The sequence below is a fragment of the Miniopterus schreibersii genome, assembly GCF_964146895.1.
Source record: "Miniopterus schreibersii genome assembly, chromosome: 11".
In the NCBI taxonomy this organism is placed as follows: Eukaryota; Metazoa; Chordata; class Mammalia; order Chiroptera; family Miniopteridae; genus Miniopterus; species Miniopterus schreibersii.
The window spans coordinates 1,900,813-1,926,277 of record NC_138111.1 but is presented as its reverse complement, the minus strand read 5'-3'; the positions used below and the strand labels follow the sequence as shown (position 1 = coordinate 1,926,277).

At 60.7% G+C, this 25,465-nt stretch overlaps 2 protein-coding genes across 4 annotated transcripts in view; one reads left to right on the top strand and one right to left on the bottom strand.

The window, feature by feature from the left end:
• Positions 1–599: 599 nt before the first annotated feature.
• PTGES (prostaglandin E synthase) lies at positions 600–11,555 on the top strand. Of its 3 annotated transcripts, none has more exons than XM_081150468.1 (4): positions 600–730; positions 2,664–2,808; positions 5,942–6,024; positions 10,912–11,555. In XM_081150468.1, the coding sequence occupies exons 2-4, from the start codon at positions 2,680–2,682 to the stop codon at positions 11,159–11,161; spliced, it is 462 nt and encodes a 153-aa protein (XP_081006594.1). In that variant the 5' UTR covers positions 600–730; positions 2,664–2,679; the 3' UTR covers positions 11,162–11,555. The 3 variants fall into 3 exon arrangements, with proteins under 3 accessions (XP_081006594.1, XP_081006595.1, XP_081006593.1); XM_081150469.1 differs by having other exon boundaries at positions 643–684; XM_081150467.1 differs by lacking the exon at positions 600–730 and having other exon boundaries at positions 2,486–2,808.
• Positions 11,556–17,941: 6,386 nt separating this feature from the next.
• PRRX2 (paired related homeobox 2) overlaps positions 17,942–25,465 on the bottom strand; it is a 34,247-nt gene continuing 26,723 nt past the window's right edge. The window contains exons 2-4 of the mRNA XM_081151174.1: positions 20,288–20,475; positions 19,511–19,689; positions 17,942–18,418 (exon numbers count right to left, since the gene is read on the bottom strand). Coding sequence (XP_081007300.1) covers positions 18,283–18,418; positions 19,511–19,689; positions 20,288–20,475 — 503 coding nt within the window. The 3' untranslated portion in view covers positions 17,942–18,282. The remainder of the gene's footprint in view (positions 18,419–19,510; positions 19,690–20,287; positions 20,476–25,465) is intronic.

The window sequence follows — 25,465 nt, the reverse complement described above, 5'->3', positions numbered from 1 at the left end:
GCCGGGGAGGCCGCCCGGGCTTCAGGTGCAGCGGCCCCTCTGCTCAGAGGCCACCGTTGTGACCGCAGAGCTTCCATGAGCTTTTAGAAACATGCAATAAAAAGAAGATACAAATATACCATAAAGTAACAACTGAAGATACACATGTATCTACCTGCGGGGAGCTTCCGTGAGCTTTTAGAAACATACAATAAAAAGACAAAAGATACAAATATACAATAAAGTAACAGCTGAAGATACACATGTATCTACCTGTGTAACCACTGACCGAGGCCAAGATATGTTGCATTTCCAAGGCCCCAGGGGCCCTCCTCCAGGGGCCGGGCCCCCCACCCTCAAGGCCAGGCCCACAGGAGCACCCCCACCGCCTTTCCAGGCTCCCTCACCCCCTCGCAAGGCTGGGAGCACCAGTCTCATTTCACAGGCAAAGAATGTAACATGAACTCAGGGAAAACGACACCCCACCCTCTCCACCAGAAACAACGCAGCCCCTCCACTCTGGAGGGAGGCTCTAGGGAAACTTTTGGCCAAAGATCAGAGGCGGGTTTGTCCTCTGTGCCAGGCCCTGGCTTAACGGGTTGTTTTCAGCAGCCGATGAGGCAAAGATTCCTCCCGTGAGGTCACACACGTCAGCCGGGAGGGCTTCCCCAGGGCCCTCTCCTGTCCCGCTTCGGGTACAAGCAGGTAATAATCCGCGCTCTGCCTACGCTGGTTTTCCCGGTGTCTGCAGGTAGGGTTTCTTTTTTTTTTGGTTAATCTTCACCTGAGGATATTGTTTCCATTGATTTTTAGAGAGAATGGAAGGGAGGGAGGGAGGGAGGGAGGGAGGGGGAGACGGGAGAGACAGAGAGACAGAGGCAGAGAAACATCGATGTGACAGAGACACATTGATTGGTTGCCTCCCACAGGAAACTGAGGCTCAGAGGCTCATGCTGACGGTCGGCGGAGGGTGTGCCGGGTGCTTAACAGTCAGACATGACTCTCTTTCGTTCTCTCAGCCGCTGTGGGGAGGGACTGACAGCCAGCTGGCTGGTGCAGTTGAGAAAACAGGTTCAGAGAGGGAAACTGCTTGCCCGCAGCCACACAGCGGCCAGTAGAGGCTGGCTCCGGGTCTCCATGCCAGCCGAGTCCGGCTCCAGAGCTCGTGGCCGGTGTCTTTGCCCTCTGCCCAGCCCTCCCCTTGGTCTCTGCTGCTTCGGGGCACAGGCCAGACTGACACCGCTGTCCCCTTGGGCGGGCCCAAGGTGGAGCGGGCAGATTCTTCCCTCTGCCCCACTTCCCCAGGGTGCCCCTAGCAAAGCAGCAGTGTTGGCAAAGCTAGAGGGACAAGATCCCCACCTTTGCCCAGGTCGGGCCCCGAACCTGGGGCAGGGGCCAAGGAGACAGCAAGGCGAGGATTTGGAAACAAGGGCTTAGAAAGAATCTCCGGGCACGAAGCTTTGATTCTTTCTACGGAAGGGCTGGTGGGTGTTAGGTTTGGACAGAAGCTTGATGTTCCCAGGGGCTCGCCCCTCTCCCCGCAGGAGAATGTAAACTTTAGGGGAGCTCCTTTCGCCAGCCAGCCGTGCTCTGTTTGTCCTGCTTGACAACTTTCATTCCCTGCACGAGAAGGTATCTCAGGCTACAATCTGAGCCTTCTAGTCCCGCTCAGAAAAACCCGCCTGTGCCAAAAAAAAGGTCCCCGATAAGGAGACTTCCCCCCACCCCCTGGGGCTGACGCCTCTTGGAGCCCAGCCCACCTGTAGTCAGATGCTTTAACCCCCTGGACGCAGGTGCCCGAGTAAAACTGCCTCGGCCCTCCCACCGGCTCGCGTACCCGCGGTACAGGTGAGGGCGATGAAGGGAAAACCACGCCACACCTGGACTTCATACCTGACCCATTGCAGCGCCAGCCTCTCCGGGGAACCGCGGTGTTTTTTAAAAATTTTTTAATGTTTTGATTGATTTCAGAGAGAGGAAGGGAGAGGGAGAGACAGGAACACTGATGACGAGAGAGGCGTCGGTCAGCTGCTTCCTGCGCGGCCCCGGTGGGGATGGAGCCCAGGACCCCCGCCCGTGCCCTGCCCGGGAATCTAAGGGTGACCCCTGGTTCATAGGTCAGCGCTCAGCCACCGAGGCTCACCAGCCAGGCGACCAAGATCCTAACCAGTCTGGGGTTTTCTGGTCAAGCACCAGGAAAGTAACTGTCATGTGGGGCTCTCCACCCCCATAGAAAGGGCAGGCAACCAGCGTGATAAAAGCCTCCCCCAAAGAGAACACATCTCCGCCGCAAAAGAGCCCCTTCCCCCCTTCCCAAAGCTCCCTGGCCCCCGCCCCTGCCCGTAAGCACCTCCGATGTGGTGCAGCTCCTCAGGGCGCCCTCCCTCCCAGCCGCCAGACCGGGTGCTGCCGGGTCGCGAGCCCCTTGCTAAAGCCAGTTAGACTCCACATTTACTCGGTTGAATTTCGTTTTAACAGGTTAAAAGGGTGTGTTTTTTTTTTAACAGATTACAAAGTGGGTGGGGATTTGCCAGGGAGGGGCGGCCCGGGACACCCGCAGGCTCCCGGCTCCGGCACCTGGGGCAGAAGTTCTGGCCCCCGGAGTGGGCGGCGCCGAGCGCAGACGCCCCGCCGGCCGCCGCCTCCCCGGCTCCCAGGCTCAGCCCCGCGCCCTGTCTCCCCAGAGCGCCCGCCGCCAGGATGCCGCCCCGGGTGCTGGCCGTGGTCGGCGGCCAGGTGCTCCCGGCCTTCCTGCTCTGCAGCACGCTGCTGGTCATCAAGATGTACGTGGTGGCCGTCATCACTGGCCAAGTGCGGCTGCGGAAGAAGGTATGTGCCCGGCGCCCCCGCGGGAGTCCCCTCCGGCCCCCGAGGTGGTCAGGGCCGGCGTGCGTGTGCGGGGCTGGGCCCGTGCCTCTCCCGCGGGCGGCCCTGGGTACCAGCACCTTCCAGTTGTCTGTTTTAAGAGCTTTACTCGCTGTGCCGCCCGGTGAGTTCCAGGCACAGCGAGACCCGCCGAGCTCTGGAGACGCGGGTCCCCGGGGTGGAGCGAGACGGTAAATGCTGCCCCGACCTGGCGGCTTCCCAGCACAGGAGAGCCGAGGCTTGGGTGGGGTGGGAACCGGAGAAACGGGACCGAGAGCTCCGAGTGGAAATTCCCAGCTCCCTGGCCGGGTCACTGACACACCCGGGGCAGCCTGGGGCCGGGCGGGCGCCGGGCTGAGCTCCATCGGGGCTTTGAGGGAGGAAATCCCCCCTCCAGCCGGAGTCCCGGAGCCAAACAGCAGCGCAGCGGCTGAGCCCCGAGCCGGGGCGCGGGCGGGCGGGCGCTGCTCAGAGGGGACCCCGGGGTGAGCTGCGGACCCAGCTCGCCCACGGGCCCACCTTTGACTCCCGGAGGCCCAGGGGGCACCTGCTGGTCACCCTCCCGGGTGCTTCAATAGAGGAAAGTGTTCCTGGGAAGTGTGTCCCTTTGTCCCCCCCCCCCTTTGTCCAGTCCAAAGGCAAGGTGAGGCTGGCTCTGGCATCCCGCGGGGGGTGGACACCGGGGAGCCGGGTCAGCCCCTGGCACAGGGTGAAATAGCCCCTGGAGGCACCGGCCTGCGGATCACCTGGCCTCCCTCTGCCTTGGCCCATCCTGGCTGCCGGCTGCGGGCACCCAGCTGGGGCCTGTTCACCCACTGAGTCCTTGCAAGGAGCGGAGCTTACTCCCCACAGGGCCCTGGGGGAGGAGCCCCGTTCGCCTTCGCTCCAGGTGAGGGTCTGGGCTGGAGGCCACCCAGCTGGGTTCGAGCCCAGGTGCCCGGCCGCAGAGCTCCCCGCCCGCCCCGGGGTGGGGCTGTCGACAGTGAGGTGCCGGGCCCCAGAGCTTCCCTTTAACGTGCGTTCAGGGAAGGGAGGAGACCTGCCCGTCTGAGTGCCTGTCGGCCTGGTCAGTGGGGAGTGGCAGGAGGAAAGCTCCCCTCAGGCTGTCCCCAAGGTACCGTCTGTGGTCTGGGAAATTCCCTCTCATTCCTGCTTGGGGAGGCGACAGATGCAGGCACGGGCTCTGCCCACCAGCCTCGGGACCGGGCGAGTCCGGGAGCTGGGTTTCCTCATAGGCACACGGGATAGTCGCAGCACTGCCAGGAGAATTCAGTGCCCGGTACAGCGTAAATGCTCCCCCAGGTTAGTTCTTGTAACTCAACAACTGATCCCTTCGAGGGGGTGCGTCCAGGGCTGGGCTGCCTCACCCCAACGAGAGGTAGTGTCACCGGAGAGGGGACCAGGCCCCAAGCTGCCCGCCTCTCGCTGCCTGGTTCTTCATGCAGGAACGATGAGCCCAGGCGATTCTGAGACGACGTTTATTAAAACTGGGGACCGAGAAACACAGGAAGGGCTTAGGGTAGAAGGAGCAACAGCAGAGCCTGGGTGGGGCTCGGCCCTGGCTCCCTGGAAACGTTCTAGGCAAGAAGCGAGCCAAGGCCGGGCGGCTGTCAGTTCACTGGAAAGTTAGAGGAAAGGGGGGCCTTGGAGACAGGTTCCGGGGTTAGACGGGGAAAAGCTGCCGCTGGCCGCTGCTCCCCTGGTTGCAAGTCTCGTGGGGTCCCTTAGAGTTAGGGAGAAAGCAAGCTCATTGTCTCAGGATCAAGGACAGTTGAGGGACGTGCCCCCAGGAGCAGCACACAGGCCTCTCTGCCTCGAGGGGTTACCTGCTCTCCAAAGGCTGGGTTCCAGGGGGCATCCAGGGGAAGATCTCAATAGAACATTCGACAACTTTTCCAGATGTGTCCTTTCAGGGTGACAGTCACCACTGAGGGGTTCGGCCCAGGGCAGAGGGTCCTTACTCATCACAGCTGGTCCCGCCTGGTTTATCAGAATCGATGACTCGTGACTGAAGGGCCAGGAGGGGAGAATTCTGGGTGCGGGGGCAAGTCCTTGAGTGCCCATCTTCTCCTGACCCCAGGGCCTTTGCACAGGCTGTTCCTCTGCCCTGGTTGCTGTTGCCTCAGCCCTTCCTTCACCTGGTTGATGTTGACGCATCCGTCAGACCTCGGCTTGAGTGTCACTGCCTCTGAGAAGCCTTCCTCGACCCCCAGATTCAGTCAGACCTCCCTGAACATTCTCAAGGCCAATCTTCTCCTCTTAATACTCACCACCTGGCCTTTCCTGGTTTATCAGAGTGTGAGCTTCTCAGGAGCAGGGACGGGAGCGCCTTTGCCTTAGTCTGCTCGGCCACCTATAACAAAACACCAGGGGCCGGGCAGAAATTCATTTCTCACAGTCCTGGAGGCTGGAAGTCCAAGGCCAGGGCTCTGGCAGGGTCTGTGTCTGACGAGGGCCTGCTTTCTGGTTCATAGATGGACATCTTCGCACTGAGTCCTCACGTGGCAGAAGGACAGGGGGGCCTAGGGAGCTCTCTGGGGTCTTTTTTTTAAAAATCATTGTTTTTTTGTGTATTTTTTAATATCTTTTTTTTAAAACATGCTTTTATTGATTTCAGAGAGAGGAAGGGAGAGGGAGGGAGAGAGAAACATCAATGATGTGAGAGTCGTTGATCGGCTGCCTCCTGCACGCCCCCGACTGGGGATGGAGCCTGCAACCCGGGCAGGTGCCCTGACCGGGAATCGAACAGTGACCTCCAGGTTCTGAGGTCGACACTCAACCACTGAGCCACACCAGCCGGGCCCTGGGGTCTTTTTCACAAGAGCACCAGTACCATTCAGGAGGACTCCGCCCTCACGACCTAATTCCCTTCCGAAGGCCCCACCTCCAAGTACCATCACACGGGGGCAGGGGCAGGGGAGGGGGTAGGTCTCAACGTTTGCATTTGCTGGGGACGCGTTCAGTCCACAGCGGCCTTGTCCACGGCGAGTCCCCAGCACTTAGCACATAGTAGGATTCCTGGATGCCGGCGAATGGCCTTCCCCGGGCGACCAGCCGCCCGTGGCACGAACAGTCATTCTCCGCTGCTGTGTTGCAGGCTTTCGCCAACCCCGAGGACGCCCTGAGACACGGAGGCCCCCAGTACTGCCGGAGCGACCCGGATGTGGATCGCTGCCTCAGGCAAGTACCACCGGGCCTGGGCCTGCGCCTCTCTCTCTCCTGGACACCGGGGCGGGGGGGCCTGGGGCCGAGGCCTTCTGCTTCCCTGCCCCCCAGGACTGTTCTACTTTAGTCGCTGGTTTGATTGCTAATTGTGGAGAAGCAACGCTCGCTGATGGCTCAGGGTTATGAAGCCGGGAGGGACGTTCCGTGACCAGTCCCCTCCCCGCGCTCTGGCCTCGGGTCCCACCCTGTCCTGGAGAGGTTCAGGGACGCGGGTTCAGGGTTTTCTACACTTACACACACAGGTGCTCTGCTTTGTCCGCCGACCCCAAGGGTCGCCCTGCACCCGCGGGCCTGTCTGTGCTTCTCACAACAACAGAGATGGTTCACGCGGGGCCTCCGTGTGGGCACCGCCGTGTCGGTGTCACTAGTCTGCTGAGTGGGTGACCCTTCCCTTGCCCGATTCCCTCCGACGGGCAGGTAGGCCGCTCCCACTCTTTCTGTCACGAACAGACGGCACCAGAACCTCTCGTTGACCCGTGTCTGTCCGTGTGAGAAAGACTGCAGGAGGCAATTGAACGGTAAGAAATAGTGCAGCCCGGCCGGTGTTGCTCAGGGTTTAAAGCACTGGCCCCGTGCACCCAGGGGTCGCGGGTTCGATTCCCCGTCAGGGGCATGTACCTGGGTTGCGGGTTCATCCCCACGTGTCAGGGCGCATGCAGGAGGCAACTCATTGACGTGTCTCTCACATCAATGTTCCTCTCTCTCTCTCTCTCTCCCCCTCCCTCTCCCCGCCCCCCTTCCACTCTCTTTCTAAAGAAAAGCATTGGAAAAAATTATCCTTGGTGAAGATTAAAACAAAACCAAAAAAGCAATCCCGGCAGACGGGGCGCAGGCCAGGCCCAGCGTGCAGGTGGCTCTCGGGCCCTGGCTCCCCGGCGCCCACTGCTGGGCGGGGACACCGCCGACCACACTCAGTGACCGTTCCTGCCGCGTCTTGGTTTCATTTTCGTTTCTGTCGTCCCGAGTGAACCTGAACATCTCTTTCCACGCCCAGCATCCCTCCAGTCGGCCAAGAACAAGAACAATTCTTATTCTAAAAGGCAGAACTGCTGATGGCCGACAGTGTGGGAAATGTCGAGGGTACACGGAGGAGAGCGTCGCTGTAACGCTCGCCCCTCTCTCTCCTCTGTGACCCAAACATTTCCCGGAACACTGGGCGTGCACCGTACACCCCCTTGGGGGTCCTCGATTGTTTTCTGTTAACATTATTTCACAAGCATTTCCCATGACCGTAAATACTATTCAAAAATGGTTCTTTAGAAAAAAGAGTCTGTAAAAATCCCGTCAGAGACTAAGGGTTACCATCGAGTCACAGCCGCGACGTCGGGCTTCTGGGCAGTTTCCTCTCTGCTGTTTCCCGGGGGTGGGGGGGGCCCCCGGGGGTGGGGGCTGCCAGCGCAGCTCCGGGAAGACGTGGGGAGGGGAGACAGACCGACCCTCACCGGGGTGCCCGCGGCACAGGCAGAAATGGGCGGGACATCAGCGTCAGTAAGAGAGAATGTTCTTGAAAGAAAGTCTGTTTTTAATTTTCTCCTGGTTTTCTTGGCCGTTGGAGAGAATACACGTGCTTGTGGCTTTTAGAAATCGCACAAGTGTGTGACGTCAGAGGTGGAATTATTCACCGTTTCGCCTTCTCTAATGTAACTGCAGCACGTCCTTGCTGTGAGGCCCAGCCCTCTGTCCATCAGCCGGTCAACGTTTAATGAGCACCTACTATGTGCAAGACACTTGGCGTCGGTGAACAGAAGCCCGGCCCGTACTCGAATCCGGACCGGGGGCCCTTACCCCGCCCTCGCCCGCCCAGGGTGAGCTCGACCCCTGCGCGCCGAGGGCCAGAGAAGTGGAGGCAGCAGGCTGCCCGGCCCGGGGGTCTGAGCCAGCTCGCGGCAGCCCCGCGGGGATGGTTCGCTCCTCCTGGGGCCGGGGATCCTGTGGGGCCAAGCGTCCTTGTGGCGCAGCAGTGATTACAGGGGTTACAGACACTGGGTGTGTGTTCACCGGCCGTCACCATGCCAGTGAGACACATTTCCACCCGCCCGATTCAGTTGTTGTTGTTTTTTAAGTGATTTTAGGGCGAGGGAGGGAGGAGAGAGAGAGATTTGTTGTTTCACTTATTTACGCACCATCAGTCGAATCTTATGTGTCCTGACGGGCGATGGAACCCACAACCTTGGCACATCAGGGTGATGCCCTAACCAGCCAGCCTCCCCGGCCAGCGCGTTTTCTCTTGCGATCAGAATGACCCATCACCTGCAAGCGTTCTGATGCGAAAATGGTTGAGAGGCAGCACTTTTTGAGCACCTCTTATCTAACAGTGTTTTTTATCCGTCCGGCATGTATTTATCGGGGGCCAACCAGGCCAGAGCTGGGGCTCCTGGTCCGCTGAGCGCCTCCTGACTTTCCACATAAATAACATCAGGGAACCTCAAGGGTGCGGAGCTCAGAATCGCACCCCTGCTGCCGGCCCCAGAGAACTGGCTGGAGCCCGTCTCCAGAGAAGATGCCCTGGAGGTAACGCTGGTTAAATATTAGACCTGTGGCCTCGGTGCCCTTCCCCACGAACAGGAAAGCCCCCAGGGCCCGGTTCCCGGAGGAGACATCTGCTGGCCGAGTCTGAATGTGAACGAGCTCTGGGCGGTCAGGCGCCAGCTTTGGGGGGGGGGCAGTGGAACCCCCCTTCCTTTCATGCCACCACCCGCGTCTCCGCCAACGCACGTTCTGGGCAACTCCGAGTCTGTGCAGGAAGCGGCAGTGAGCGGGGGTCCGAGTGGCCCCCAAGCCTGACGGGCTTTGAGCGGCTTCGGGCTGGATGTGCAGACTGGTCAGCGAACTGCCCTGGCAGGGGTCTGGGTCCCGCATCCCGGCCCTTAGACATCGCCCGCCCGCTGCGTTGCTTCTGGGGGCGGTGAGCCCTGGCCCAGGGGGCTGAGGGGCCCCTGGGCAGAGTGGCAGGCGCCCCGCCCAGCCCTCCCTCCCCATCGCACGGGGAATGTTGTTATTCATTTGGCTGAGGCGGCTGAGGGTGGTCAGGAGTCTGGCAAAACCGAGGGGGTGACGGCTTTAACCAGCGTGTCCGGGACAGGGCTGGGGACGGTGGCGACGGTGGTGACGGAGAAGGCAGGCGGCCTAGAAGCTCCTGCTCGGTGCTGGGCGCTGTTCTGAGCACTTGGCGGGTCCCGCGCCCGGGCCTCCCGGCCGCCGCTACCTGCAGAGGGAGAACCACGGGCAGCCCCGGCCGCGGGCACGGCTCCGCTCCGGCGCCTCCGCTCGGCACCGAGGGTCTCGCTGTTCTGCACCCGCCTTCGGAGCCAGGCGGCCCGGCCGCGGCTGGTTCGCTCCGTGGTCAGAGCGTCAGCCTGCGGGCCGAAGGGTTCTGGGTTCCGTTCTGGTCAAGGGCACGCTCCTCGGTTGCAGGCTCCAGCCCCAGCCCCGGCCCGGACACGTGTGGGAGGCCACCAATCCGTGTGTCTCTCTCACGTCCATGTTCCTCTCCCCCCCTCTCCCGAAGAGCAATGGAGAAAATATCCTTGGGTGAAGTTTAAAACAAAACAACTAAGCTGCCTTTAACGTCGCATCAAACCTGAATTCAGGGAAATCGCCATCGTGTTTGGAGAGAGGGGCAAGGGGAGGGGGGGCCTGCTGTGCCGCCAGCTGTGTCCCTGGGGCACCTAGGTCTCGTCTCCAGCCCGTCACCCGGTGCTGTGAAATGCGGCTGCTGTTGCAGCCTCTGCTGGGGCCGGCAGGCCCGGTGCTGCAGGAGGGAACTGGCTCTGGGCGACCTGGCTTCTACCTTAAAATCGGGCGGTGGTTGGGGGGACGGGTTCGGCCCAAGCGCCTCTGGTAGGCCTCGGGTCAGAGCCTGGGGTGGGGAGGAAGGGAATTCGTTTTCTTGCACCATCCCTCGTTTCCCCATGCGGCCCGTCGGGGCACCACTGTGGTTTGAGACGAGCGGGAGGGAGGAGGGGGACCGGCCGGCCCCAGGCTCCGGTGCCGCCGGCTTCCTCTCAGCCCCCCCACCTCCCTCTCAGCCAGGCGGTGCCAGGAGGGGGGGGTCGGCGGTGCCAGGAAGGGGGGTCGGCGGTGCCAGGAGGCGGGGGTCGGCGCCCGCGCGGTTTCCTGAGGTGCAGAGTCAGCCCCGCGTGTCCTCCATCACCCTCCCCCTCACCTGCCCTCCGGGGGTTCGGCCCACTGTTCTCCCAACCGCTTTCTAAAAAAAGACACGCTCTTAAAATATAAATAGACACTTCGCGGAAAAGTGAACGAATGGGTTTCAGATGCTAGTTACGCTTTTCCTGATGCTTTTAGATAAAAATACATTTATCTAAGTCTCAGGGACAGCACAGCCCGCCTGGGAGACCCGCTCCCTCGGAGACCTCCCCTTAAAGAATGTGGGTCCGAGGGCCGGAGGGCCCTGGAATCTGCATTTGGGAAGCGGGTGGCCTCAGAGGAGCCTTGGTGCTAAAAGGGACAGACTTGACTCAGACCGAGGTCCACCCAGCTCTCACCCAACCCCTCAGAGCCCCACTTTTCCTGCCGGGGGTCCAAGGTCAGAGGGCAAGATTGGGGAGACTGGCAGGGACCGGGCCCTGGGGAGCTCTAGGGCTGGGAAAGAGCCCCACCGGCCGCCTGTGGCTCCTGGCCTGTGAGCAGGGCTGTATCCTCAGCCGCTTGCGGGCGCCAGGGTGGGAGTGGCCGTGGCACCTCTCGTTCCCGCAGGAATGGACTGTATCTGGCACCCTTGAGATGGTCCCCTGTGGTGCAGGGCCTTTCAGGGCAGAGGCCCCAGCTCCCGTGACCTTCTCAAAGCTGATGCCCGGCTGACCACACCCCTTGCCTCCCCAGAGCGCACCGGAACGACATGGAGACCATCTACCCGTTCCTGTTCCTGGGCTTTGTCTACTCCCTCCTGGAGCCCAGCCCGTGGGTGGCGCACACGCACTTCCTGCTGGTGTTCCTGGGCCGCATGGTGCACACCGTGGCCTACCTGGGGAAGCTGCGGGCGCCCATCCGCTCGCTGGCCTACACCGTGGCCCAGCTCCCCTGCGCCTCCATGGCCCTGCAGATCGTCTGGGAGGCAGCCCGCCACCTGTGACCGCAGCTGACACCTCGGCTGCTGCGCCCCTGGCTGCCACCCACCCGCCCACCGGGGCTATACTCTGGGAACTGGATGTCCCTTCGAGATTGGGATGGGCCCCCGGGCCTGGTTTCCTGGCCACCTGCTGAGCGTGGGCTCCTGCCCAGCTTGCCTGTGTGTGTACTTACGTGTGCAAACGGGCCCCTTGGATGCCTGGGTGAAGTTGCCAGTTGGAGCCGTTTGGAGACAGGTTGTCAGGATTGATAGACAGTCCACCCCTCCGCTCGAATGACAGATGGAAAACATCACTCCCTCTCCTCCGCCCTTAGGACAGGGAGAGAGTGGGGACAGTTCAGGCTCCTAAACCTCTCGACCACCTGGATCCAGAGGCAATAAATGCAGACTTCTCAGACCTACCCTGGAGGTTCTCGTTTGGCCCGTCTCGAGGGGAGCCTGGGCACCTGAAGTTGTGGAAAGCTGCCCCCCGAGTCCCAGCTGTGATCGGGCCTGGGAGCCACTGCCAGCTCCCTCCAGAGGCCCAGGGTGCGATGTTGGATTTCTCTCCAGGCGGGAGTTTGGCGAGGTGGGGGTGGGGTTCCCCTCCTTCGTGCCTGTTGATACCTCCCTGTGCTCCCCACAGTCTTCCCTGGACCCCCCTCTCCTCGGACCCCATGCCGGTGGGAGGGGCCGTTGTACGGCCCTTTTCCTGAGGTCGGAGCCGCTCCTGAGGGCTGTTAGTCGAGTACGGTGGGCTTTAGTGACCAGCCACTTAAGGAACTTTCTGGCTCCTTCAGTCTCCTCAAGGTTTGAAAATCACAAGCGTGCCCCCTGTGGGGAGCTGGGGTCTGCCCGAGACTCCTGTCCTGGGACGTGTGTGGCCCTGCTCTAACCACTGCGCGGGGGCCTCACTTTCCCTGAACCCCCTCCCAGCACCGCCCTTTTCTCCAGCGTCTGGGAAGCATCAGTCAGCACCTAGGCCTGGCCGCCTCGCACTTCCCCGCAGCCTCTGAACCTCTGCCCCGGGGACAGATGGGGGGGCTTCGCTGGGAGCTCGGGGGACTCCAGGCCTCCCTGGAAATCCAGGCTGGCCCCTGCTTCACAGAGCATGGAGCTTGCAGCCGGGAGCAGATAACACTGCCCCCTGGTGGTGAGACGAGCCTCCGTCCTTGGGCCGCAGCTCATCCGGAAACGGGAAGGGCAGGATCATGTGCCGAGTGCCTGCTGTTTGCCCTGACTGCCCGCCCGGGAGCTGGAGGGCCCGGGGAGAGGCAGGTGTGAGCCAAGGGCAGGGAGGATGCTGTCAAGGGGCAGTGACCTTTCCAGCGGGGAAGGAGGCCTGGGGGACCTGTTCTCCCCGTCACGTCCGGGTAGACCCAAGCCTCCAGGATGGGGCAGGTCAGGGAGCGGCCTCCTGGAAGCAGCTGTCCCTGTGTCTGAACACTGGACCCAGGAGAGACAGCGCCTGTCTCCCGGGCAGCAGCAGAGTGACCAGAGCAAATGAGACACGTCGGGTCAGGGATCTTGAGCTCACGTCTGCTGACCTGAGAGGCAGCCACATTCGGCCACCCTCCGAGGCCATCCCGGGTACTGAGTTTGAGTTGGCCTTAGGCATCAGTGAGTTCTGGCCTTGTCCCTTCATCTGCATTACATGCTGCACCCAGACTTGGTCCTGACCTCGTTTTAGGGGTGGTATGAAGGAGGAGAGGATGCTGGGCAGCAGGCTGGGGGTCTCTGGGCAGCAGGCAAGGACTTTGGGGCTGAGCCCGGGCCTGAGAGGCTGGCACTGCCCCTGGTGGGGGCCTGGTGTCTGGGGGCATCTCCTGGGCTGTGAGCAGGAGAGGCCAGAGCCGGGCTGGGGTGTCACGCAGGCCCCGGGATCAGGGCCCTGGGCTGATTTGGGGCCCTCTCCTGGACATGATGCCAGTGTGGTCTAATGCTATGGAACCTTTCTTGCACATCCGGCACACACACTTACAGAGGAAACCCAAGACCAGATGGCTGCTGCGCCCTGCCAACCTGGGCTCCCCAGTCTTCCATAAGGGCCCCTCTGGGGAACCCCCGTAGCGGCTTAAAACAGTACCATTTATGGTCTCACAGTGTCTGTGGATCAGGAGTCTGGGTGCAGCTTACCTGGTCCTCTGCTCGGGGTCTCACAAGCCTGCAGTGAGGGGTCCTCCAGGCTGAGGTCTCACTAGAGGTCAGGGTCGCCTTCCAAGCTCGTTCAGATTGCTGGCGGAATTCAGTTCCTTGGGGTGTAAGACTGAGGCACTCAGCCCCAGCGCCACTGCCCCCACAGGAGTCCACAGCGTGTTCTCTCTTCACGGCCAGCAGGGGGCTCCCTCTGCCTTGGACCGCTGCCTTCAGGAAACACCTGGACCCTCTTTTAAGGTCTCACCTGGTTAGCTCAGGCCCACCCAGGAGAATCCCCCTTTTGATCATGCGCAAGTCAACTGATTAGGGACCTTAATTACATCCGCTCAGTCCCTTCATCTTTACCATATTCTGTTGGTTAGAAGCAACTCAGAGGACCCACCTACACTCAGGGAGAGGGGGTGACAACTGTGTGGCCCCCCGGGTTGGGGATGGCAGGGCTGTCTTGGCATCAGGCTACCACACCACCTCTCCTTTCAGTTCTTCCCATTTCCAGGTGCCCCCTCCTGACCCCTCCCATCCAAGTTCAATCCCTTCCCTCTTTTTCTAAGATGTCAACTGAGAATGAAGAAGCTCTCAGACCCATTCTTTCCAGCACTTGCAATATCCAAGGGGGTTACTGACCACAAAGCTTCAAGGCCAGAGGGCTGATGGGGGGTAACAGTGGAGCTTATATGGGGCTGCTCACTCACCAACAGGCGTCAAGAACATGTCCAGCTCTGAGTGAGGCACCAAGGGGGTCAGAGAAGGGAAGAAAGCACATTTTTTTAAAAGTACTTAAAAAAATGTTTTTATTGATTTCAGAGAGAGGAAGGGAGAAACATCAATGAGAGTCATTGATCGGCTGCCTCCTGCACACCCCCTGCTGGGGATCGAGCCCGCGCTCCCAGCGTGGCCCCGACCATGAACCGAACCATGACCTCCTGGTTCATAGGTCCACGCTCGACCACTGAGCCACGCCGGCCGGGGGGCAAAAGCACATTTTTTAACCTTCTAGGAGCTCCTTATGTGGTTGAGACTATGACATTGGCCGGCTTGTTTTGTTTCTCTATCAGGTTATTAGTCACATTACAGAAGAGAGACACGTGGATTGTGAGCCACTGTAAAATTTAAACGATTTGCATTGTGGTTTGTGTCCGCCCAGGTTTTTGACATTGCACGTACAAAATGCGTGATAAACACCCTGGCACAGGCCCCCCGCCCCATTTTGGATTACGGTATTTCTCCAAGTGGGTTTACAGATGAATTGAACAGTGAGAGCGCTCACACGTTTTCATGCGGTTGGTGCGTTTTCGGGAAGGCTGTGCTGACTGTCACGCTGTGGCCCCTGCCGCTGGCTGGGAACTTGCTGGTTTCCTGGCCGTGGGACAGAAGGCCGGTCCGGAGCCTGCTGCCGGCCCAGGGATCTGTGTGGGGAGGGAGGGTGTGCGCCCGGCTCTGTGCCCGACGCCTGACAGTGGCCCACAGTGCCCTCCAGGGGTGGGCGGCGGAGCTGCAGGAGCTGGGGACACCGTTTTGCTCTGGTTGGAAATTGGAAACTGGCTCTTCTGAGGTTCCAGGGTCCCTGAAGCACGTGTGCCAAGTCCCCTGGGCGGGGAAAGTGCCGGTTTCCCCCAGGCTGGGGAGTATTTTGACTTCCTCAGACTCCACTTCTCACTGTTCCTCCCCCATAAACACCAAAGCTCCCGTTTATGGAACGTGCCAACAACCCCGTGAAGCGGCTCCGGTTATTGTCCCCATTTACAGAGGAGGAGACTGAGGTCCAGAGAGGTGCCCTGCCCAAGGGAAAACTCTGGACTTTATTTCTCAGGTTTCCCAAGAGCCAGACGGCCTTTCTTTCCACTTCTCACTCTCTCAAGTTTCTTTATTTCAAGCAAACAGGAGCAGATACACACAGGGCCCTCTCCCAAACTCACAGGGGGCGGCAGGGGAGGCTTCCGAGTCCTCCCACCCTGGGCCGGGGCCGGGGGTACCTTCTCCTTGTGGAAAATTATATCCCGGGCCTGGTGCCTGGGAAGCTCCCACACAGCCCTGTAATTAGGGCTGCAAAGGGAGGGCCCCTGCGCCCCCTCCCTGAGCTCCCCGAGCAACATGTGTAAACAATTAAGCGGGTTTGTTTTTTCTAGAGCGCTTGGGAGGAAATGACATTGACATCCTTGCGCCCCACAGCGGGCCAGCGCCTCTGTGGGAACCCGGCCCCCGGCTTTTTCCGAAGCTGGCATTCTCTGGGCCTGCCTTCCGAGCCTCAGCCCGAGCCCCCGCCGGCGTGACCCCGTCCCTCTGCAGGCGGCCCCGCCTGACCATGCTTCATGCTTCCCTTTGATTGCAAATAGGAAGATCCGGTGCGGCTCCATCCGAGCCCCGGAGCCCCGGCCGGGCCTGGGTGGCCTGTTCGCTCGCGCTCCCAGTCCAGTGATTCGGGGGAGCAAAGGGCCACGTGTGCCAGCCCTTCGTGTGGCAAATCCCCTGGGAAGGGGGAGGGTGAGCTCCTTGTGAGGGAGGACCCTGCTTAGACCAGGAGGGCCCAGTTCTTGTCTGGGTGGAAGGGCAGGCCAGCATCTTCCAGAGACTTCTACCAGGTAGGTCTCGTTTCCAAGGTTACTTCCTGCCCAGCAGGCACTTCTACGTCCCTAAGTCAGATCCTGGCCTCGGTCTCTGCCTTCTCCCTCAGGCCATCACCTAGTCATCAGCCCATGTCCCTGCCGCGTCCAGGACACCACCCGGGCCTGCCCATCTTGTCCCATCTGGTCCAGGCTGCTGCCCCTCCTGCCTGGACATCTGCCCTGCCCTCCGCAGGGATCTCTCTGCCTCCACACACAGCCCCGGGGGCCGCTTTCTTCCCCGAGCAAACCCTTTCTGTGGTTCCCCAATGCCAGGGTGATATCCAGACTTTTAGATCTGACCACTCAAGCCCCGCTTGAGCTGGCTCCTGCTTTCCTTTATTCCACACCAGGCGACCCAACCCTGGACCTGGCCGGGAGAGGCAGCTTCTGGCTTGCCCCAGGGCCTTCACATTGGCTCTTTCCTCGGCCAGAAACTCTGTTCCCTCTCCCCTCTTTGTTTGGTGAATTCTTCAGCCTTCCAGGACACCTCCTCCAGGAAGCGTGCCAGGATGCCTTAGACTAAGTTTGGGGCCCCCTGTGCTAGGTGTAGCCTCTGCAGCCAGGGACCCTGTGTCAGCTCCCTGCTCTCCCCTCAGGGCCTGGGGTAGGGCCTGGCCCACAGCAAGTGTTTTATAATGTTTGTTCAGCGATAAATGGCAAGTGAAGGCCCAGAGAGCACTTACCTGAGGCAGAGGCCAAACTGAGCAAGAAAGCACAGCTCTGGCTGCATCCGCCGCCCCGCCCAGACGCAGGTCTCCCCGTGCTTTGGCCTGGCCCGCAGTCAGGTGGGCCTGAGCAGCTCGAGGCGTCAGCAGGATGCTCCCTCCCAGGCCCCAGCCCGAGCACGAGCCTCCCTGACCCGCACAGGCGCCCGCACTCTCCTGCTGACCAGGGTCCCAGCCATCCAGCCGTGAGAGTCACACAGCCAGCGTCCCCACCTGTCTGCACATCTGAGGGGGCCAACTCCACGTGCAAGGACCATGTTGTGGTGGTGGGATTGCAGGCGGAGGGCAAGGAAGACCATAGAGGGTGAACCGGGGGAGAATGGGAAGGGTGCTCGCTCACTCGGGTACAGTCACCACACCTTCTAGAACAAAAACGGAGACCATCCCGCATGCAGGGCTTGTCATGCGGCTCTGACCTGTTCGAGGTCACCTAGCTGTAGCCTGTGGTGGGAACGCTGGCACTTTGGGGGCGCTCAGAGGCGGGGCGGGTGGCAGATTATAGAATATCGGCCCCACCATGTCACTGAGGGCCGCCTATCCAGAGGGGCTGGTCTTCTCTGCACCCTCAGGGTCTAGGAGTGCTGTCCTTCCTGGGGGCTGGCTGAGGTTACAGAAGTGGCCTTTAGCTCCCCTGGAGGGCGTGCCACTCAGATGGGGTGGCACAGGGCCAGGTGGAGGGGACTGGCTTCAGACCACGCGCCTCTCCCCACAGTTTCCTGGTGTCATTGGCTGGTGGCACATGTGTCCTGTCACCCCCAGTTACCATCTGCAAATGGGTGGGTTGGGGACTTGGGAGAAGGCCTGGTGGCCTGGCCGTTAGGACCGCTCCTCTGTCCTGCGAGCCCACCTGGGACCTCCACTCTGCACCCCATCTTGCGGGCCATGTGCCCAGGCCCCTCCACAGTCAAGTGCTCAGAGGGGTCCCACACTTACTGTGTGTCCAGAGCAAGGAATTTAACTTCAGCATCTGCCCCACACACCCTCTTGCCGGTCCATGGTCCCCACCCTGCCCCTGCCACAGGGCAGAGGGGTCACTCCCTGACCCGAGAGGGGAGGGTCCTCCTGCTCACAGCCACTTACACACCTGGGGTCCGTGGGGCCTGGGGTCTCTGCCCTCCTGTCCTGCTCTTCACCCCTGGGCTCTGCAGGGTGATGGAGGACCCCATCCAGACACTACAGACCCGGGGGCAGCTGGCCTGCGGCTGCTGGTCCAAGCTGGGCCCAGGGCCGTCTCCACAGCTGCCGCCGGCCAGAGCCAGGCCCCGACGGCTGCCCCTCCATCGGTTTGCTGCCTACGTCTGCCCTCCCACAACCTTTTTGTGCTTAAACAATTTTTTATTTCTTAAAGACGAAAGCTATTTGGTTTTAATACACAAAGTAAGTGAGGTCCTTGGTGAGCTCCTGCTCCACCTGCCGGCCCAGCCCCTGCAAGGGCCACGGGCCGAAGTCTCTAGCGATCAGTGGTCCAGGACGAGGGGCTGAGCTGGGCTTCGGCCTCTTAGCAGCCTCTCAGGCCCAGGAGGCGGGGCTGGGGAGAAGGGCCAGGGGAGCCCGCCCAGCCTGTCCTGGGGATGGGCAGGGGACAGGAGGTGGTCACTGTCCTGCGTGTCTGCCCTTTCCTGTTGTAGACCAGGGAGGAGGCCGGGTTCTGGGGGCAGGTTCAGTTCACCGTGGGCACCTGGCTGTGGTGCAGGCTAAACTCCTTGGCCTTGAGGCGGAGGCTGGCGATGCTGTTGGCCATGTTGACCCCCGGGGTCGCAGGGCTGGAGCCTCCAGGGCTGTAGGGTGGCACCGTACTAGGGGCAACAATACACAAGGACACATTTGGTGTGGCTGGCATGCTGCCCGGGGCACCTCCAGCTGTTGGTGCTGGGCCCCAGCCTCTGGCCCGCCTGCCTCCCCCTCGGCGAGCTCTCCTGGGAAGCCGTCCCCTAGGGGTGGGGGTGACCAGGACAGCAGGGTTTGGGGAGGAGTCAGTGCCCACGGCCAGCATTAGGGCGCGGAGCCGCCCCTGTGGGCTTGTGGGACTTTCTCGCTGCACTGGGGCCTGGGTCCTGTTCACCCAGCACCCGCGTGGGGCCCGGAGCGCAGCAGGACTGAGGCGAATGAACACACACCTGCAGTTAAGGGTGCCTCTGGGTGAGGTAAGGACAGGGCAGGGCAGGGAGGGAACTGGGAGAAATTCAGGCATCACTAGGACATCACTAAGTGTCGCTAGGACTCCAGCCGACCTGCTGGATCTCACCGTCAACAAGATCAGGGCTCCGGCAGAGCCGCTCACACTGAGGGGCAGATGGCGCCCCCTGGAATTGTGGGGAACCACCCAGCTCCCCAGCACCCCCTCCCTCTTCCGTCTCACCCAGGCACCTCGGGGCCTTTTTCCGGCTTTGACCATGGTGGGGGGGAAACTGCCCCAGAACTTGGCTCCGGACCCCAGCCAGGCCTCCAGGAAGGGAAGCCGGTCCCTCAGGCCTCCCGCCTCCGCCTCTGGCAGGGAGGGCGGGCTCAGGGTGCTGGGGCTCCAAGGGCCTGGGAGTGACGTGGGTTCCCCCTCCCCTCCAGACACATTCACGTGCACGTGTATGCTGTGCACACGCACGCTCCTGTGTACCCCCAGGCCGGCGTGCACACTCGCAGTCATGAGCACACGCATGTGCATACATGCTGATCTCATGCAACACACACGCATACTCCTACCACACCCACACGTGCACACTCACGAGCATGCATCGCACACTGGTCCACGTGCCACTCGGCGGCCCCAGGTTCAAGGGGCTGCCGGGCACCACTCACAGGTCTCTCCGGACATTCAGGGGAGCCCGAGCCCTCCTGTGCCCCCGGGACGCCCTGGCGGCCGCCCCTCCCGACTGCCAGGGGCAGGGGCTCACCTGTAGGGGGACGAAGCCGTCCAGGAGAGATACTCTGGGCTCAGGGCAGTGGGCCGGGGAGCCACGGGCTGCTCGATGGCGGCCTCCTGGCTGTAGGACTTGAGCAGCGAGGCGGAGCGGTTGGCCAGCATGGCCCGCTCGTTTCGGCGGAACTTGGCCCGGCGGTTCTGGAACCAGACCTGGGGGAGGAGAGTGGTGAGCGGGGTGCCGCGGCCACAAAGGGGACCCAGGACCTTCTGGACCCAGCACGTGCCTGCTCGGCTACCAATCCTGAACCGGCAGCCTCACCTCTCTGGGCCTCCGCTTTCTCATCCGTAAAATGGGGGTGCAGGGTGACGCCCGCTGCTGGCTAGGTGTGTGGGTGAACGGGCCGGTGAAATGAGTGAAAGGGAGACTCACCGAGCACTGAGCGGCCGTGAGGCCAGCGGGAGAGGGGCATGCTGAGCGCTCAGCTCCAAGCGGCACCGAGGGAACGCTTAACACTTTAAAACGACTTTTACTTATCAAAACCCTCTGTGGCGGGCACTGCTCTGAGCGGTTTACAAACATAGCAACTCCTTTAATTCTCAGGAGAACCCTATAAAATAGACCCCACATGATCCTCATTTTACAGGCAGGTGCCTAAGGCACAGAGAGGTTAAGCAACTTGCTCCAGGTCACACAGCTAGCACGGGGCAGGGCTTGGATTTGACCTCCAGCCCTCCTGGCCGCAGATGACTCAGCTCCTAAACATCTCACCCCGGCGACTCCCCAACCCCGAGCGGCCGGCAGGCTCACCTGGACGCGCGCCTCGCTCAGGTTCACGCGCCGGGCCAGCTCCTCCCGCACGAAGGCGTCCGGGTAGTGCGTGCGCTCGAACACGCGCTCCAGCGCCTGCAGCTGGCTGCTGTTGAACGTGGTGCGGTTCCGCCGCTGCTTCTTCTTCCGCTTGGTGGCACCGCCACGCCCGGGACTGGGACAGTCACCTGTGGGGGAAAGACAAGGTCAGGAGGGCGCAGGACAGCCCAGCCAGGCGCCTGCTCTGCCTTCGCACTGAGCTCTTTAGTGGGTCTCCCTCCAGGGATGGGCGGGCCAGGCCCCGGGAGCAGGAGCACCTCCCTTTGGTTCACTCCTTCGTTCATCACCAGTCATTCATCCAACACAGACTCAGTGAGCACCTACTATGTGCAGGCTCAGTGCTGGGGCCCCGGGATACAATGAACAAAAGCAACCAGGCCCTACCCTGTGGGGCCAGGGGTCAGGCACCTTCGGCCACAAGGGACAGCTGACCTGGCCAGGGAGGGTCCAGGAGACACCTGGGTGTCCCCAGCACCTGGTCCAGGCTCTAGGCCGTGGTAAGCCCTCCAATGATATTTGGTGTTTAATTATAATTATGCATAATAAAGACCAGTAAAGGTCAGAGTTCAGAGGGCCCGCCACACGCAGGCTCTGTAGCAACCACAGGTCGCTGGGTGCTCACAGGAACCCTACAGACAGGCCCTGTTACCCTCCTCACTCCCAGCTTATCGCGGGGAAGGAAGGAGGGTGTTCAGCCATTTCCACACTCAAATTTTATCCAGGGGCAGAAATGCTGGCCCTTTATCCCCCGGGGCCCAGCTCACTGCCCACTCCTCCAGGGAGCCCTCCCTGACCCCCCGAGTCCACGTGGAACCCCCTCCCCTCCACTGAGCTCGCCCAGCACTTAGAACCAACACTGCCTAGATCAGCACTTTCTTGTGTGCCTGGTTTTCTTATTGGAAATGTGTATTTTAATAACAAAGTAATGCCACTGCTTGTCGCAGTAACCGATTCAAACAACGCAGAAGGGTATAAAGTAAAACCAAATCCTTCCCTCTCCCCGGCTCCACTCCCTGTGCTTCACAAGACTACAGACGTGCATTTAAAACAATGTACAAGCGCGAGATCACGCTGAACACGCTGGTGCTTCAAAAGGCCTATTCTTATTTGATAATAGTTGAGATACAGCTCCATTCGGGACAGCAAACCCCACCCTCTTTCTCTGGGCTTTCTTTAAAAATATCTACATATATCTATATATCTATATCTATATATAGATATATATCTTTATTGATTTCAGAGAGGAGGAGGGAGAGAGAGAGAAACATCAATGATGAGAGAGCTATTGATCGGCTGCCTCCTGCACAGCCCCCACCAAGGGCAACCTGGGCACCTGCCCGACCAGGAATTGAACCGGCAACCTCTTGACACACGGGATGCCGCCCAACGAACTGAGCCGCAACATGGGCAGGGCAACATGGTCTTCTGTCCTTGCCAGTGGATATTTGGGACAGAGTCCTAGAATTGAGATTGCACGATGCTGGTGAGGCCCCGAGTTCCACCATGAGTCCCACCAGCAGAGCAGGGAGGCCCGTTTGGCCCCGTTTGGCCCCGTCTGCCCAACAGAGCATGTTGTCCACCTTCTGGATTTTAGTCCACACCTGTGCTTCTGCTTCTCCAGCGACACACTCCCTTGGTGCGTCCTGTGTTCCTTGCACAGGCCTGTACGTTCACTCAGCCGAGTTTCTAGAACGTTCCAGGCCCTGCGACGGACACCACGCAATCTCTGCTTTCAAACAAGCTCCCAGGTGAGCCGGGTCTACTGACCGTTGAGCAGCCGACCGGTTCATGTCTGAGGCTAAGCTGTTCCCTGAGGCTGGTTAGTGACTGTATAGGGGGGCCTGGGGGGGGGGTCAGGCAGGAACCAGGGAGGGCGCCTGGGGAAAGATGGCCTCACAGCTGGGCCTGGACCAGTGGTTCTCAGCCTCCGGGGGACATCTGGCAATGTCCGGAGACATTTTTGATCGTCAGGACTATTACGGATGGGCACAGGCTGGGACGCTGCTAAACGCCCTTCAATAGGCCCATGATCCGGGTGGCAGCTGGACTCCCGGCCGGGACACATGCGGCTCGGTCCCCAGCAGGGGGCGGCCAGGAGGCAGCTGATCAACGGCTCTCACCATAGGTGTTTCTCTCTCCCTCCCTCCCTCCCTTCCTCTGAAACAAAACAAAACGAACCGTATTTACCGCCCTTCAACACACTGGCCCGCGTCACAGGACTGTCCTGTTCCCCAGGCCCAGGGCCAAGGGCGGGACCCTGCTGCAGACACATCCACAGAGTTTATGTCCGCGGCTCTCCCCGTGGGAAGCACCCCGTGGGGGGCGGCGGCCCCGCGGAGCCGGCTCCCCTCCTGCGCCCGCTCCGTCCTCACTCCTCGCCCCTGCCCTCCGAGAACCGGCGAAGACGGACGGGAATGTCTGGGGCCTGCGGAGGTCTCCCGCCCCCCGCCCCGCAGCCCCCCGAGCGGGAAGAAACCTTAAACCAGAACAAGGGGCCGTGTGCTGAAAACCGGGTGATCAATGGCCCAGGCGGACGGAAGCTTCGAGAAGCTTCCAGAACACTGGCCCTTGCGGAGTCGACGTCCGCCCGCCCTTCAGGCAGCGCTGCTTGGGCACACACCCAACACAGGAGGCATTTCAGCCAAAAAAGGAGACTTATTCGGGAATTTCTGAGCAATTCAAAACGAAGGATGTTTCAAGGAAAACCGTTTTGCAGGGCCCACCCCGCCAAGCGGGCGACGGGAGGAATGACCCCCGTCTCTCACCAAACAGGGTGGCGACCTGGAGCTGGAAGTTTCATACAAAAGCATTTACTGTGCCCCCCGCCCAGCCCTGCCCTGCCCCAGCCCCAGGCCCTCCCACCCCTGACCCCGGCCCCCTCCTCAGTGGCCGACCGTCCCTCCTGGGTTCCCACCAAGGTGGCTAGGATGGGGCTCGCTCAACAAAGGTTGGTTTGGGCCGGATCCGTCCACTGAATGCCCGCACCTGCCCATTTCATACACGGGGCAACTGAGGCTGAGTGGCGTGCCCAGGGTCACACAGCTGGGATAGGAATTCTTGTCGCTGGAGGGCTCAGCCGGCCGAGGCTGTGAGCCTGTCTCCGTGGGGGTCTCCTCCCTCACCCACCGGGCTCCTAAGGAAGGTGGCATGTGGGTCTGTCACTCTCGGTCCCAACTCTGGCAGACGCTGGGGGGAGGGGTCTCCAGGTTCACCCCACCTCGCCTGTGCGCATGGGAAGGGCACAACTGGGCGCCTCTTTTTTTTTAAATAACATGTTATTTTGCTTTAAAATTTTTTTTTGATTGATTTTAGAGGAAGGGAGGAGAGAGAAAAACACTGATTTTGCCATTCCACTTATTTATGCATCGCTGGTTAATTCCTGTACCTGCCCTGACCAGGGATGGAGCCTACAACCTCAGCGTATCATGAGGATGCTCTAAATAACTGAGCCACCCGGCCAGGGCTGGGCACCTCTGGGAGCTGGGAGGGCCTGTGGCTGGCCCAAGGTCACACCAAGTCCCCATAAGGAGCTGAATTTAACTCAGCGTCAAGAGCATGGTAATTGCACAAGTGCTCACAGCCCTCAGCATTGCTGTCCGCGTGTACGCCGCCTGGTGTGCGAAGGCAGGGCCCGTCCTCCGCGCCCAAGCCCACCATGGAAAGGTGGTCTCAGTCCCTGCGGTGGGCAGGGAGGCAGCCAAGGTTGGCGAGGATCCAGGCAGCATCTCAGAGATGACTCGGAACTCGAACCCAGAGCTCTGGACTCAGCCAGGGCTCCTGGGCAGCCTCTGCCTCCCAGCGGATGTGCTGTTACCGTAAGTTCCTGAGTCACCTCCTGAGAAATGCACTGTGGTGGGTGGGTGTCCCTCTGGGGACTCCGCGCTGGGGCTCAGAGCACTTGGAAAATAAACAAATACTCCCTAAGCCTCAGGCTAGCGAGCGCCGGAGCAGCTCCGTCCCAGGCGGGCTGTGCGCGCCCGAAGTTTCCTTTCGTTCAGTAAAAGTTCTGCTTTTCTCCGGGATTGAAAATAAAGTCCGAAACCGCCTCCGTTTGCCCTGGCTGTTCCGACGCCCCAGTGAACGGCCGGATCAGAGAGGGAGGGACGTACCCGGGAGGGGGAGGCCTGCCATGCTCTCTCTCCCTTAAAACCAAAATTGCTTCGCCCCTGATTATATTACAATGGAAAAAAAATGACTGGTGCGCAGTCCTCTGCCATTAAATTATTTCACACATACCATTTATTTGGCTGACTGCGGGCCAAAGACATTTAAAAACTCTGCTCTCAGCCAAATGATCAAGTGTTCCTGGCTCCTCTCCCCGGCACCCATGGTTTTTCTTAGTCCGTGTAATTTAAGGGCCTAAATAGTCTGGAGGGAATTAGCTGCGAATTCCTCCCAAGACAAATAAACCCAGCCTCTCGGGCTCGGCCTTCCCCAAGCTGTCGAGAGAGACTCTTTATTTGTTTTTGCCTGACCCCAGGGCCAGGGCGAGCTCCAACCCAAATAAATAACTTTTATTAATTAGCATTTATTCTGACCAAATCAGCAGCCCGCCCCTCCCCCCCGTGCGATCTCTGCCAACACGTTCACGAAAATAAACAACGGGTCCCGGGACCTTGATGTGGATTTAACAAATTAACACTGGGCCTTGGTCAAAGGAGCCTGGATGATGCGGGATATTTGCCGACGGGAAAGTCTTAGGAAGGAAGCGGGGGTGGGGGGCGCAGGGGGGCCAGCGGCGGCTCCGCCTCCCCCACGCCCCCAGGTCTCTTGGGAGCAGGACCCCCGGGAGCTGGGCTCGGATGGGGATTCTGGAAACAGGTCTCCACCGCTTCCTGAGCACCTCCGGGGACTCAGGTGCTATTAGGGGAGACGCCAGGGGGACTGACCTCCTCGCACAGGAGGCGAGAGGCAGTGCGGTCCAGTGGCTAGGGCTGCGGGAGGGCCGGGTTCAGGCGCAGTGGCCGTGGGAGACCCCGGCAGCCCCGCCCGGCCTCAGGAATCTCACCCAGAAATGGGAATGTCAGGACGTAGCTCACCCAACCCTGATAACCCTACATGGGGGCTCTGAGCCCGCCTTTACAGATGAGGAAACTGAGGCACAGGGGTTCGGCGAGG

Bases quoted from the DNA above. Each gene is read 5' to 3' on its own strand.
- PTGES (XM_081150468.1), top strand. From the start codon at position 2,680: ATGCCGCCCCGGGTGCTGGCCGTGGTCGGCGGCCAGGTGCTCCCGGCC. The intron at 2,809-5,941 runs GTATGTGCCCGG...GCTGTGTTGCAG, and splicing joins AAGTGCGGCTGCGGAAGAAG to GCTTTCGCCAACCCCGAGGA. The intron at 6,025-10,911 runs GCAAGTACCACC...TTGCCTCCCCAG, and splicing joins GATGTGGATCGCTGCCTCAG to AGCGCACCGGAACGACATGG.